The 14,458-nt window shown below is 45.8% G+C and overlaps 1 protein-coding gene across 2 annotated transcripts in view; it reads left to right on the forward strand.

Annotated features, from left to right (window-relative positions):
• The window catches only part of LOC115134071 (activin receptor type-2A), a 42,386-nt gene that overhangs the window by 14,985 nt on the left and 12,943 nt on the right, over positions 1–14,458 (forward strand). The window contains exons 2-4 of one of the 2 annotated variants that reach the window (XM_029667660.2): positions 8,653–8,860; positions 9,682–9,803; positions 10,602–10,756. In XM_029667660.2, coding sequence (XP_029523520.1) covers positions 8,653–8,860; positions 9,682–9,803; positions 10,602–10,756 — 485 coding nt within the window. The remainder of the gene's footprint in view (positions 1–8,652; positions 8,861–9,681; positions 9,804–10,601; positions 10,757–14,458) is intronic. The other variant, XM_029667671.2, reaches the window with a different exon arrangement.

Below are 14,458 nucleotides of genomic sequence, written 5' to 3' on the forward strand. Positions count from 1 at the left end.
TCCAAACTTGTATTAATCATGGTCGAATACCAACCGGGCACCTGCCCGGGGGCTATGATCTCTAGGGGGGCCACATTGATTTTGTTAGTCATTCTCATTCAGATATTACAAAATTACAAAATGTGTAGAATTGCCTGAAAATATCAGATGCTGCTCTCTCTCACGCTCTCTCCTCTCACTATCGCTCTCTCGCCCATCCATCCATGCTGCCTATCTGTCTGTCTCTCAGACCCGTCCCAGAGCCACTGGACTGAGCGGAGCCCTTTAACTCTGAAGTGCTCCGGGCCTCAAGCTCATATGATTACCTTCTCAGTCCCAGCATCGCCTTTTGGCTTCTGGACAGGCAGCAAGTCAGGCAGGCTGGGTGTCGGGGAGCCTTTGGTGAGGCTGCCAAGTCCAGACTCACTCCCTGTACTGCAGTCCACCAGCCTGCCAGTCAGCCAGTGTGCTGTACATAAAAGGCAATGGCCCTGTCTATCTAAACCACGACCATTGGATTGCGTTTAAGGTTGAGTGGGGAATGAGAGGTCGTCTGGTGGGCAATGTTCATTTTGCATCTGCTTGTCCTGAAGGTAGCCAATGAATGTTCTCTCAACCTCCGTTGATGTTTATACTGTGGGCGTGTTTCAGTACATCTGAGGACAAAGATGTTTTCCAAGCTAGAAATGGAGGGCACTCAGGGAAGAGTGATAGTTAGGCTACACTCTGAGCAGGAGGCATTGTTGTGAGCAGCGCTGGTCTCTCTCCGTGTACAGTAGTAGTACCACCATGTCTTCTGTAGCGCAAAGACTTCTGTATATTGACATTTCCTCCGACATTGTGTTATCTTAACACTTCAACGACAGCTCCTTCTAACACGGGATCGTGAGTTGACAGAGGTTTGCGGGTTAGCTCATTGTAAACCTGTGGTGAGGGATGTTTTTGTTAAGTCTGAATGCCTGGCTCTCGAGTGTTGTTTTGGCTAACCACAAAAAAAACGGCTCCGATTATGATGAGGCTTGAAACCATATGGTTCCTCCAGGCTAGTTTTGCAAAGTGTTGTGACTTCTGTTACATGCTTTGTGGATTACATTAATTCCGGCGGATGACTTTTGTTGAACCGAAGGATGAACTACTTTCATTGAAAACATGTCACACGTGTCTGTTCTGTTTAACAGAGGCTTGTGGTTAGGAATGGTTTGGTTTTAAACAGTGAGCCTGGACTGCAGTCATTCTTGAGTTCTTCCTCTGAACTTCAATCTCTGGATATTACATTTATAAACGGTTTGGTTCGTTTTCAGGCTGTTTGTATTATTGTGGCCTGTTTATTCATACCCACGCCTGCCCGGAAATTCTCATTGCAGTATTTCGTAAGAAAAAGGCATGACGCCATAAACATCCACCCGTCATTTGTTTCATCTTGAGTTGAACCTGAATCCCACAAATCACTTCAACAAATTACTAATTGAGTCATTCTGAAATTCTTTGAGATGTTTCCGAGAAGTTTCTCACTCCCACCCATATATTATCTCTCTGCAGACACATAAATCGTCCTTTTTCAACACTTTTCATGTTGTTCTAGCAAAGCGTTGCTCAGTACCGTGAAGCTTAAAATGTGTCACAAATGGGCCCCCCCCTATTCCCTACATAGCGCACTACTTTTGACCAGAGGCCCTGGTTTGAAAATAGCGCGCTATGTAGGGAATAGGGTGCCATTTGGGACGCAGTGCTGCTGTGTGCTGTTTGTGTGGGAGGGAATGTGTTCTTAAGGCATATGTGCCCCTTTGTGTGGGCTATGCTATGCACTCACCCTGATTGGGATCTGAAGGAGCTGTAACTAGCGATCGAGTCGGGAGATTGATTGAGCATTTCTGTCGGAAGTGTTTTGCTTCTATTCTGTTCAGTAGTCTAGTGTTCCAACTGAGCCTACGGGATGCATGGACATTGTGTGCAATATTGCTTAGTTTGTGCTGTAGAGCTCCATTGGCTAATTTATGTAGAGGGTATTTTCCATCTAAAAAAAGGACCCATGAGCACGATAGAGCATGTCCAATTGGGTGTCAAATGAAAGCTAGTCTATATTTGAGGAGTTGAGGCATTTTGTTGATCTTTTTCAAGCGTTTTCGATCCTAAAAATGAGGAGTAAGATAAGGCTTTGATTTCTGGTCAAACGAATGGAATGGGAGTCATAGACGACATCAGTGGTGTAAAGTACTTGAGTTAAAATACTTATGTACTACTTAAGTAGTTTTTTTGGGGTATCTATACTTTACTTTACTTATTTTTTGACAACTTTTACTACATTCCTGAAGAAAATGGTGTACTTTTTTACTCCATACATTTTCCCTGACACCCAAAAGTACTCGTTACATTTTGAACGCTTAGCAGAACAGGGAAATGGTCTAATTCACACACTTATCAAGAGAACATCCCTGGTCATCTCTACTGTCTCTGATCTAGCGGACTCGCTAAACTCAAGCTTTGTTTGTGTTGATGTCTGACTATAACCCTGGCTATCCATACATTTTTTTTTTTAACTAGAAAATGATGCAGGGGTCAAAACTGCAGAACCTTGTTCCTACATTTGAATATAAAAATGTATTTTTTTAAACAAACTATGCTACATTTTTATCTCTGGGACTCTCAGGATGACAAATCAGAGCAAGATTACTGAATGTAAGTACATTATTTACCTTCAGAGGTGAGGTGTGTGTATCGAACCAGTTGCCGTGATGAGTTTTGTTTTTGTACATTCTCTTCAAACAATAGCATGCTATTATTTCCCCTGTAATAGCTATTGTAAATTGGACACTGCAGTTAGATTAACAAGAATATAAGATTTCTGCCCATATAAGACATGTCCATGTCCCGGAAAGTTGGCTGTTGTTTACAACGTCATTCTAGTCACAATAGCGCATGTTAGCAACAACCTGGCCCTGTTTAGAGACACCGGTCCCGTAGAGGTTAAAGGCAGTGCAGTCGGAAATGAGATTTTCTTGTGTTTTATATATATTTCCACACTGAGGTTGGAATAATATTATGACATTTTATAAAAGTTCCTTTTAGTGTAAGAGCGTTTAAAAAGACTGCTAAAATTTCAGCCAGTTTTGGTGAGATTGAGTTTTGGCCTTCCATGGTGACATCACCATGTGTTTATTAGGCCAATAAGAAAGAGTTAAAAACCTCTCTGCCAAATACTGCACACCCCCCCACCCCTCTCCACTCAAACCACTCCTACAGTCCTAGCAAAATTCTTGCTTGAGAAATTACTCTTTGCTGTGATGCTATTTTTTAAATTACCATTTTACTTGTAAACAATCACAGTAAGATGCCTTCAGAAAGTATTCATACCCCTTGATTTATTCCACATTTTGTTGTTACATCCTGAATTCAAAATGGATGAAATATACTTCTTTTTTTTCACCCATCTACACACAATACCCCATAATGACAAATGAAAAACATGTTTTTAGAAATGTTTGCAAATCTATTCAATTAAATACATAAATATATAATTTACATACGTATTGACACCCCTGAGTCAATACATGTTAGAATCACCTTTGGCAGCGATTACAGCCGAGTCTTTCTGGGTAAGTCCCTAAGAGCTTTGCACACCTGGATTTTACTATATATTTGTACATTATTATTTTTAAACTTCAAGCTCTGTCAAGTTGCTTGTTGGTCATTGCTAGACAGCCTTTTTCAAGTCTTGCCAGAGATTTTAACGCTATTTATGTCAAAACTGTAACTAGGCCACTCGGGAACATTCAATGTCTTCTTGGTAAGCAACTCCAGTGTATATTTGCCCTTGTGTTTTAGGTTATTGTCTTGCTGAAAGGTGAATTTGTGTCCCAGTGTCAGTTGGAATGCTCTATTCCATTATTATTTTTTATCCCAAACAAACTCCCTAGTCCTTGCCGATGATAAGCATACCCATAACATGATGCAGCTACCACCATGCTTGAAAATACTGTATGAAGAGTGGTACTCAGTGATGTGTTGTGTTGGATTTGCCCCTAACATAATGATTTCTATTAAGTTAATTCCTTTGCCACATTTTTTGCAGTTTTACCTTAGTGTCTTATTGAAAACACGATGCATGTTTTGGAATATTTTCATTCTGTACAGGCTTCCTTCTTTTCACTCTGTCATTTAGGTTAGTATTGTGGAGTAACTATAATGTTGTGGATCCATCCTCAGTTTTCTTTACAGCCATTAAACTCTTTAACTGTTTTAAAGTCACGGTTGACCTGATGGTGAAATCCCTGAGTGGTTTCCTTCCTCTCCAGCAACTGCGTTAGGAAGGAGGCCTGTATTTTTCAAGTGACTGGGTGATACACCATCCAAAGTGTAATAACTTCACCATGATCAAAAGGATATTCAGTGTCTTTTATACTCATCTACCGATTGGTGCCCTCCTTTGTGAGGCGTTGGAAAACCTCCCTGGTCTTTGTGGTTGAATCTGTGTTTGATATTCACTGCTTGACTGAGGAACCTTAGTCAAGGTTCCTCTACTGCTACTGTTCTCCCTTCCACTGGTATACTGTTATGTTCAGCTCATAACTTTTAACATAACTTTTTTCTTCTGTTGCCTGGTGGTCAACGCAAGACTGTGAAAACCGTCTGGACAACCTCCCCACTCTCCCTCTCTCTCTTTCTGCCTCTCTCGTAATTCCGTTACCAGATGTAAATCCACTTACTACCTACCGTAGGTCAATAACCAAAATAAACTGGTGTCATGTCATAGCTGACACCACATTCTGTCTGCAGACATTTTGCAATCTTAATTCAGAGCTGATTTTTAAGAGTTTTTGGAAAACGTGCATAAATGGAGGGAGATTCTACCATAATTCTCATTTTTTTGTTTAGCATACATTTCAAGTGAGAACTCCTGAGTCAAAAGCGTCATTTCGTTACCATGGAATTGCCCAAAGGCTTCCATAAAACAGCATATTCTTGTATACAGGAAGAGAGAACCACCTGCACCTGATTCCCAGCAATGCCTTTCATCCCTGTGAGGAGAGAGTTTGGCCTCCCACCCACACATCGCAGTCCTGGCAGGCTGTGAGTGAGGCAGTGACGTGGTGTTGTTGAGCCCAGGTCTGCCAAGCCGAGCCAGGGTATGAGAGACCAGAGAGGCAGGCTGCCAGGGGATACAAACGGCCCTACAGTGGCCTACAGCCTGGGCACAGAGCGGCACAGCCCACTGCCAGAGCTGTTCTTAGCTCCTGAGTGAGAGAACCAACCAGAGCAAGCTGAGGCGGCAGGAGGACCAGGGTCGGGAGTCTGGTTCCCGAACATGGGTCTTCTCAGGGTTGTGAGGCGGGAATTAGAGGATTCCCACTGGAAGAATGGTAGCTTAGAGCAGTAGGACAGAGCATTGAGAGCAGTAGGACAGAGCATTGAGAGCAGTAGGACAGAGCATTGAGAGCAGTAGGACAGAGCATTGAGAGCAGTAGGACAGAGCATTGAGAGCAGTGGGACAAAGCATTGAGAGCAGTGGGACAGAGCATTGAGAGCAGTGGGACAGAGCATTGAGAGCAGTGGGACAGAGCATTGAGAGCAGTAGGACAGAGCATTGAGAGCAGTAGGACAGAGCATTGAGAGCAGTAGGACAGAGCATTGAGAGCAGTAGGACAGAGCATTGAGAGCAGTGGGACAGAGCATTGAGTGCAGTGGGACAGAGCATTGAGTGCAGTGGGACAGAGCATTGAGAGCAGTGGGACAGAGCATTGAGAGCAGTGGGACAGAGCATTGAGAGCAGTGGGACAGAGCATTGAGAGCAGTGGGACAGAGCATTGAGAGCAGTGGGACAGAGCATTGAGAGCAGTAGGACAGAGCATTGAGAGCAGTAGGACAGAGCATTGAGAGCAGTAGGACAGAGCATTGAGAGCAGTAGGACAGAGCATTGAGTGCAGTGGGACAGAGCATTGAGAGCAGTAGGACAGAGCATTGAGAGCAGTAGGACAGAGCATTGAGAGCAGTAGGACAGAGCATTGAGAGCAGTAGGACAGAGCATTGAGTGCAGTGGGACAGAGCATTGAGAGCAGTAGGACAGAGCATTGAGAGCAGTAGGACAGAGCATTGAGAGCAGTAGGACAGAGCATTGAGAGCAGTAGGACAGAGCATTGAGTGCAGTACTCCTTCTCTTACCCTCTGGAACAATTTTGTTTCACCTGTTTAATAGGTGGAAACTGAGGTCTGTTTGTATGGAATCATCTTTTTTTTGACCACTTATATATCGAATCAACAAATCCCCCATGCATCAGAGGCAAAGCCCCTCCCTTAATGATTATTGCTGGACTTTGCCCCCCCCCCCCTCCCTCGTGTGTGTGCAGTTCTCTAACTATGTGAGGCAAGTGCAAAGCACACCAAAGGTGAGGATTGGATTTAAATAGCTCCTTCCCACGAATCGAGGTACCCAAAGCGCTTTTACATAGCAGGGGGGAAACTCACCTTAACCACCGCCATTTTGGTAGAATGTGCCCTCAGCCTGGATGCTGTTTACGTAGGCGTTTAAAACGACCTACCACTGCAGCATGACTCTGGCCCAAAGGACTTGACTTCTGTAGCCCATTTTAGTTCAGCCTGCCTGATTCAGTCAGTGCCCTGCTGAAAAATACATGACGTAGCTGAAGTTAGACCCCGACCTCAGTTACATGGAAGCTGCTGTGCACATCAGTAGCCTAGCTGTTCTATTTCAAAATGCACGTGTTGTTTTCCTGTGTGCGCACGGCATCGGCCTGTGTCTTTTAAGGACACCCAGGCTATAACCAGAGTGCCACATTTAGCCTCCCGTCAGTTAATCAATCAGTCAGATAGTAAAAGCAGCCCTGTTTGACATCTGTACACGACTGTCCAGTGAACTGAACACATGACATGAATGAACACTCGTTGAGGCCATCGCTGCCCTGTTATGAGCTCGGTTAGCCTACGTTTTTGTACGGTGCATTCGTTAAGTATCCAGACACATTGTCTTATTCCACATTTTGTTACATGACAGTCTTATTCTAACATTTATTAAATTGTTTTTCCCCCTTCATCAATCTACAGACAACACCATAATTACAAAGCAAAAACCCTGAAATACTCAGTATTTTGTTGAAGCACCTTTTGACAGTGATTACAGCCTTGAGTCTTCTTGGATATGACCCTACAAGCTTGGCACACCTGTATTTTGGGGAGTTTCTCCCATTCTCTGTCAGGTTGGCTGGGGAGCGTCGCTGCACAGCTATATTCAGGTCTCGCCAGAGCTCTGGATGGGCCGTTGTCCAGAGAATCTTGTTTCTCATGGTCTGAGAGTCCTTTAGGTACCTTTTGGTAAACTCCAAGCGGGCTGTCATGTGCCTTTTACTGAGGAGTGGCTTCGGTCTGGCCACTCTACCTTAAAGGTCTGATTGTTGGAGTGCTGCAGAGATGGTTGTCCTTCTGGAAGTTTCTCCCATCTTCACAGAGGAGCTCTGGACCTCTGGAGCTCTGTCAGAGTGACCATCGAGTTCTTGGTCACCTCCCTGACCAAGGCTCTTCTCCCCCGATTGCTCAGTTTGGCAGGGCGGCCAGCTCTAGGAAGAGTCTTGGTGGTTCCAAACTTCCATTTAAGAATGATGGAAGACACTGTTCTTGGGGACCTTCAATGCTGCAGAACTTTTTGGGTACCCTTCCCCAGATCTGTGCCTCGACACAATCCTTTCTTGGAGCTCTACGGACAATTCCTTCGACCTCATGGCTTGGTTTCTTTCTCTGTCAACTGTGGGACTATGCAGCTCTGGGACCTTATAGTGTGTGCCTTTCCAAATCATGTCCAATCAATTGAATATACCACAGGTGGACTCCAATCAAGTTGTAGAAACATCTCAAGGATGGTCAATGGAAACAGGATACACCTGAGCTCAATTTCGAGACTCATAGCAAAAGGTCTGAATACTTATTTAAATAAGGTATTTTTGTATAAAAAATATTTAAAAAGTGCTAACAATTCTAAAAAAAAATGTTTTGCTTTGTCATTATGGTGTATTGTGTGTAGATGAACATTTTTGATTTTATCAATTTTAGAATAAGGCTGTAACGTATGTAGAATACAGGCTGTAACGTATGTAGAATACAGGCTGTAACGTAGGTAGAATACAGGCTGTAACGTATGTAGAATAAGGCTGTAACGTATGTAGAATAAGGCTGTAACGTAGGTAGAATACAGGCTAACGTAGGTAGAATACAGGCTAACGTAGGTAGAATACAGGCTGTAACGTAGGTAGAATACAGGCTGTAACGTAGGTAGAATACAGGCTGTAACGTAGGTAGAATACAGGCTGTAACGTAGGTAGAATACAGGCTGTAACGTAGGTAGAATAAGGCTGTAACGTAGGTAGAATAAGGCTGTAACGTAGGTAGAATAAGGCTGTAACGTAGGTAGAATAAGGCTGTAACGTAGGTAGAATACAGGCTGTAACGTAGGTAGAATAAGGCTGTAACGTAGGTAGAATACAGGCTGTAACGTAGGTAGAATACAGGCTGTAACGTAGGTAGAATACAGGCTGTAACGTAGGTAGAATACAGGCTGTAACGTAGGTAGAATACAGGCTGTAACGTAGGTAGAATACAGGCTGTAACGTAGGTAGAATACAGGCTGTGAATGACTTGTTCTGCTGGTGTATTTCTTGCTATGTCCCGTAGGTGCAATCCTGGGTCGCTCGGAGACACAGGAGTGCGTTTACTACAACTCCAGCTGGGAGAAGGAGCGAACCAACCGCAGTGGCATCGAGGCTTGCTACGGAGACAAGGACAAGAGGCTCCACTGCTTCGCCACCTGGAAAAACACCTCGGGAACCATCGAGATCGTCAAGCAGGGCTGCTGGCTGGACGATGTCAACTGCTATGACAGGTTAGGTCGTGTCTTATTCTGAGGCAAGACGGTAGACGTAGGGCTTAGTGGTCATCTGTAGCTCAGTTAGTAGAGCATGGCGCTTGTAATGCCAGGATAGTGGATTTGATTCCCGGGACCTGCGACATATGAAAATGTAAGCACGAAAAAAGTGTTTGCTAAATGGCATATATTCTTATTAGACTTAGGGCCTAGTGGTTAAGTTTAAGGGTTGGTGGTCTGAAGCACTGTACTTCAGTCCTTTCTTGCAGATGGTGACCAACACTTATTAGTTTAGGTCATACTGTCCTTTGTATGATGGTTGACTTAGTACATCTTTAAAGGCTTCTGCATTGGCCGTGCAGAATTTACGTTGATACGGCCACTGCAGAAGTCAGGGCATTCACACTTCTTGCTCTTCACCGAGCAGCCCAAAGCTGTTTTGAAGGCAGTGAGTTTGTGTTTATACAGGACCTCCCGCCCTCACCTACCGTCAACCAATCATGTCAATGCGGCACCATACGGAGCCCTCCGCGTTGTTACAGAATTTGAGAGGCGCATGGCGATGCGGTGCGGAGCTCAATTTGGCCTCTGCGTGCCTCCGGAGGCTCCGCGATTGCGTCGGGCCATCCGTACGGCGCCTCCGACCACATTTTCGGATCAAGCATAAATGGGCTTTTAGAGTGGTTGTCTGTCCCTTCCTGTAAAGATGTAGTTCGTCCTCCCCAGAGAGAGAAAGAGGGATCGGTTCAGTGGAGGGCTGCCAGCGCTCATCTCTCTACCTTTGTGACGGAGGTGTTTGTTTCTTTCTTCTCCTGTCTTTCTCTCTCTCTCTGCTGCAGTAGCGAATGTGTGGAGACGAAAGAGAGTCCGGACGTCTTCTTTTGCTGCTGCGAAGGCAACATGTGCAACGACAAGTTCCTCTACAGCCCCGACGCGCAGGCTGTCCAAAGTAAGTCGTCATGTAAGTTCACACACAGGAAGCTGATGTAATGTTGCATCCTCCTCTTGTCAGTTTTCCAGCCGAACACAGACGATCAGTCAGTAAGAATAACCCAATAATAACCCGAGAGGCACTGAGGCATATTCCCTCACAAACACTAGAGACACAAGGTCTTCTACTTTACCAGGGCCCGTAGGTCTACTGCTTTAATTTGAAACTCTGTGTCCAGGCTGGCCACTGTCCTCTCTATGGGGTCCAGTAGGGACCTGTCTGGGCCCAGTCAGAGTATTGCAACTAGTGGGGTCCGTCGGGGCCACCAAGCCCAGCCCCAGACAACCTCAGTGTCACAGGAAGGGAAACCGCAGCAATAAAGCAATCCAGCCGTGTCTGTGATGGCAGAGAACTGTGATGGCAGAGAGCTGTGATGGCATAGCAGTGGCTGATCACATCAAAAACTACGTCTTTGTGATATGACAAGGTGGCGCACTGCACAGTAAGGCTTAGCTATTTGTTTTTTGGGTCACTTGGTTGTTTCAGGGGTTATTTTTGGCTGCTGGCTTACGTTCTCATGAACTGCATGTAACTGTTAATCTCCCTATTTAGAGGATTTTGTTGAAGCGACCCAGATGTGTTGAGCTTTGTTGGGAACTATTTTTAGAGTGTTTCACTACTAGTCTTCTGATACCATTGTGTATGGTGTGATGACAATAGGGGGGAGGGGAACTATGCACGTTTGCATTCCTGTATAAAGGTGTATTCTCTCTCCATCTCCCTCCTCCCCCATTAACGCCTTCTCCCCCCCCGGTTCCCCGTCCACAGCGACCGCCAACCCGTTTAACCAGAAGCCTCAGCTGTTCAACACTCTGCTGTACTCTCTGGTGCCCATTATGGGCATCGCCGCCATCGTCCTCTTCTCCTTCTGGATGTACCGTCATCACAAGCTGGCATACCCGCCCGTCCTGGTGCCGACACAGGTAAGACTGATGTGTGTGTGTGTGTGTCCGATGATTCGTCATACTTGTCTCGGCTGTACAGAAAAAACACAAGAGGCACCCCTCGCTGCTTGGAATTTTAATCTTGATATAGGAGTGACTCACAAACATTGGCAAGAGAAACGGATGCAAAACAACGGATGGCAGAAGAGAACATTGGAACTTGCTGATCTGAAGCGAACACAAATGTGATTAGCTGGAGAGTGACAGGAAGCCTAGCCCTAACTCAGACCGCGTGCGGCAGTGTGTGTGTGTGTGTGTGTGCGTGCGGTCCCTGCAGTGTACGTGGGCACCGCCTGCCACTAATACTGTGAAATGTGTATCTGCTTAGCGCTCCAGCCACTACTGTGGCCATACACACACACAGGCACACGATGGACAAACACAAAGCTGTCGTTTGTTCACCCTGGTTAGGCTCACTGAGGATAGGGCTCTGTGGTCATAGGTCGGAGAAGGGTGGCTCTCTCAAGCCTGCTCCTGTACAGCTCTTTGTGAGCTGCCGTTCAATCAACACAAATGTCACCAGAACACGGCCTTCCCTCCGCCTGTTTTCCTGTGCAGTGTGTTTGAGAGGGAGGCCGCGATGCCGTGAAATGTTTGGTTACTGTGCTTGATTACTGCGTCATACAGAACAGTGTGTCCTGACCCCACTCCTCCACCTCCATCCCAGGGCCGGGCAGGCTCCCTGTGTTTGTCATCTATTTCCCGGGGTGAGCTGGGACTATTCTGGCCTCCCTAGCCCAGCACTACGTGGCCACGATGCCATGGAGGAGAGAGCACCCTGTGTGCGGTTTTGCCCTGAAAGGGACAGTGAGGGGAAAAGCACAAACGAATAAATAATGCAGTCAGGCTCACTCCCTCTCTCTCTCCCCCGTTCCCCTCTCTTCCTCCCTCCTTCCTCTGGAGGCTGGCTCTAACCCTGGGCCCTTAAAGCATCCATGTTTAATCCATAACACATTTCCTTTGAACAGAAGTGCTGATTGCCGTGCCTTGCGAGCAGCTGATCTCTTGACACCCGGACTAAAACTCGCCCACTTCGGCTCTTAATCACCGTGTCACGTCTGATTGGTTAAAACAAGCGCCCCCTGTAGCCAGGCGAGCAGCCATGACACACAGGTGAGGAGAGCCCGGAGAGTGTGCATTAAAGAGCATCCATCTTTGTGTTACGAATACAACAATGGAATACAGGAAATGCTAGGAAACTGTTGGCATCAGTGCTGTGCATGCATAGGCCCCAGGGCTAGTTCTGACAGGGACATCATTTAGGGTTGTCCTGCTTGGGCACTGCAGCCACTCTCCTCACCACCTGTCTTACTCTATTGAACGTGAGCTGAGGTCTTTGCATTATGAATGAGCCTTTTTTAAAGGTGGACACTTAACTGTGCTTTGTTGCAGAGTGAGAGTGAGCGAGAAGGGATTGGCAACCTTTCAAGGGACGCCACAATCACGACCGCGTCCAGATGTGGTATCTTTAATTTGAGCCAGTATGCTACAGCAGGGAAATAATCCTGCAGCAACAAGAAATGTCGTTTTATAATTCATTGACATTTTTGTAGGGGTTGATACATTTCCCGTTAGGGAAAAACAAGCTTGACATTTCGAAGTGGAAATTACAAACTTTTAAACCTCGCAGGAAAGATCTCCTGCAACGGGGTGATGCAATTAAGATCCTATGTCTGTACGAGAACAGTTTGAGTATAAAAAAGAAAGGCTCATGCAGAAAAGGAGATGGCTTCTCTATCTTTATTATTTTAACTTCTAAACTAGCCTGCACTGAGTGCACAAAACATTAAGAACACCTTTTTATTTTTTATTTATTTCACCTTTATTTAACCAGGTAGGCTAGTTGAGAACAAGTTCTCATTTGCAACTGCGACCTGGCCAAGATAAAGCATAGCAGTGTGAACAGACAACACAGAGTTACACATGGAGCAAACAATTAACAAGTCAATAACACAGTAGAAAAAAAGGGGAGTCTATATACAATGTGTGCAAAAGGCATGAGGAGGTAGGCGAATAATTACAATATTGCAGATTAACACTGGAGTGATAAATGATCAGATGGTCATGTACAGGTAGAGATATTGGTGTGCAAAAGAGCAGAAAAGTAAATAAATAAAAACTGTGGGGATGAGGTAGGTGAAAATGGGTGGGCTGTTTACCAATAGATTATGTACAGCTGCAGCGATCGGTTAGCTGCTCAGATAGCAGATGTTTGAAGTTGGTGAGGGAGATAAAAGTCTCCAACTTCAGCGATTTTTGCAATTCGTTCCAGTCACAGGCAGCAGAGTACTGAAACGAAAGGCGGCCGAATGAGGTGTTGGCTTTAGGGATGATCAGTGAGATACACCTGCTGGAGCGCGTGCTACGGATGGGTGTTGCCATCGTGACCAGTGAACTGAGATAAGGCGGAGCTTTACCTAGCATGGCCTTGTAGATGACCTGGAGCCAGTGGGTCTGGCGACGAATATGTAGCGAGGGCCAGCCTACTAGAGCATACAAGTCGCAGTGGTGGGTAGTATAAGGTGCTTTAGTGACAAAACGGATGGCACTGTGATAAACTGCATCCAGTTTGCTGAGTAGAGTGTTGGAAGCAATTTTGTAGATGACATCGCCGAAGTCGAGGATCGGTAGGATAGTCAGTTTTACTAGGGTAAGCTTGGCAGCGTGAGTGAAGGAGGCTTTGTTGCGGAATAGAAAGCCGACTCTTGATTTGATTTTCGATTGGAGATGTTTGATATGGGTCTGGAAGGAGAGTTTGCAGTCTAGCCAGACACCTAGGTACTTTTAGGTGTCCACATATTCAAGGTCGGAACCATCCAGTGTGGTGATGCTAGTCGGGCATGCGGGTGCAGGCAGCGATCGGTTGAAAAGCATGCATTTGGTTTTACTAGCGTTTAAGAGCAGTTGGAGGCCACGGAAGGAGTGTTGTATGGCATTGAAGCTCGTTTGGAGGTTAGATAGCACAGTGTCCAATGAGTTGCATCTCCTCCCTTTTGCCCTCAGAACAGCCTCAATTTGTCAGGGCATGGACTCTACAAGGTGTGGAAAGCGTTCCACAGGGATGCTGGCCCATGTTGACTCCAATGCTTCCCACAGTTGTGTCAAGTTGGCTGGGAAGGTCCTTCGGGAGGTGGACCGTTCTTGATACACACAGGAAACTGTTGAGCGTGAAAGACCCAGCAGTATTGCAGTTGACACGTCGGTGCGCCTGGCACCTACCACCAAGCCCCGTTCAATGCTTACAAATCCCCTGATTTAACCGGTCTCCTCCCCTTTCATCTACACTGATTGAAGTGGATTTAACAGGTGACATCGATATAGGGTCATAGCTTTCACCTGGACTCACTGGTCAGTCTTTGTCATGGAAAAGATGTTTCGTATACTCCGTATATATATTCGCTTTCCCACACAAGCACAAACACATGGTCATCACATGCTGCGGCGCCAGGCGATACTGTTCACATATTTGTTATCAGGGCTCTATTTTTCATACAGCCATGAGAGGTCAGGGGGAAGCTGGAATTGATTCAGTAGCTGACTACACACACAGGGCCACATCTTTCACACGCCAGACCCAGGAGGAGAGGAGAGGGGCGAGAGAGAAGAAAAGGGTGGGGGCCCACAGCTTTCACACCACAGGCCCAAGAGGAAAGCGGGAGAGAGAGAGTCATCTATCATCAG

The sequence above is a fragment of the Oncorhynchus nerka genome, linkage group LG2, assembly GCF_034236695.1.
Source record: "Oncorhynchus nerka isolate Pitt River linkage group LG2, Oner_Uvic_2.0, whole genome shotgun sequence".
In the NCBI taxonomy this organism is placed as follows: Eukaryota; Metazoa; Chordata; class Actinopteri; order Salmoniformes; family Salmonidae; genus Oncorhynchus; species Oncorhynchus nerka.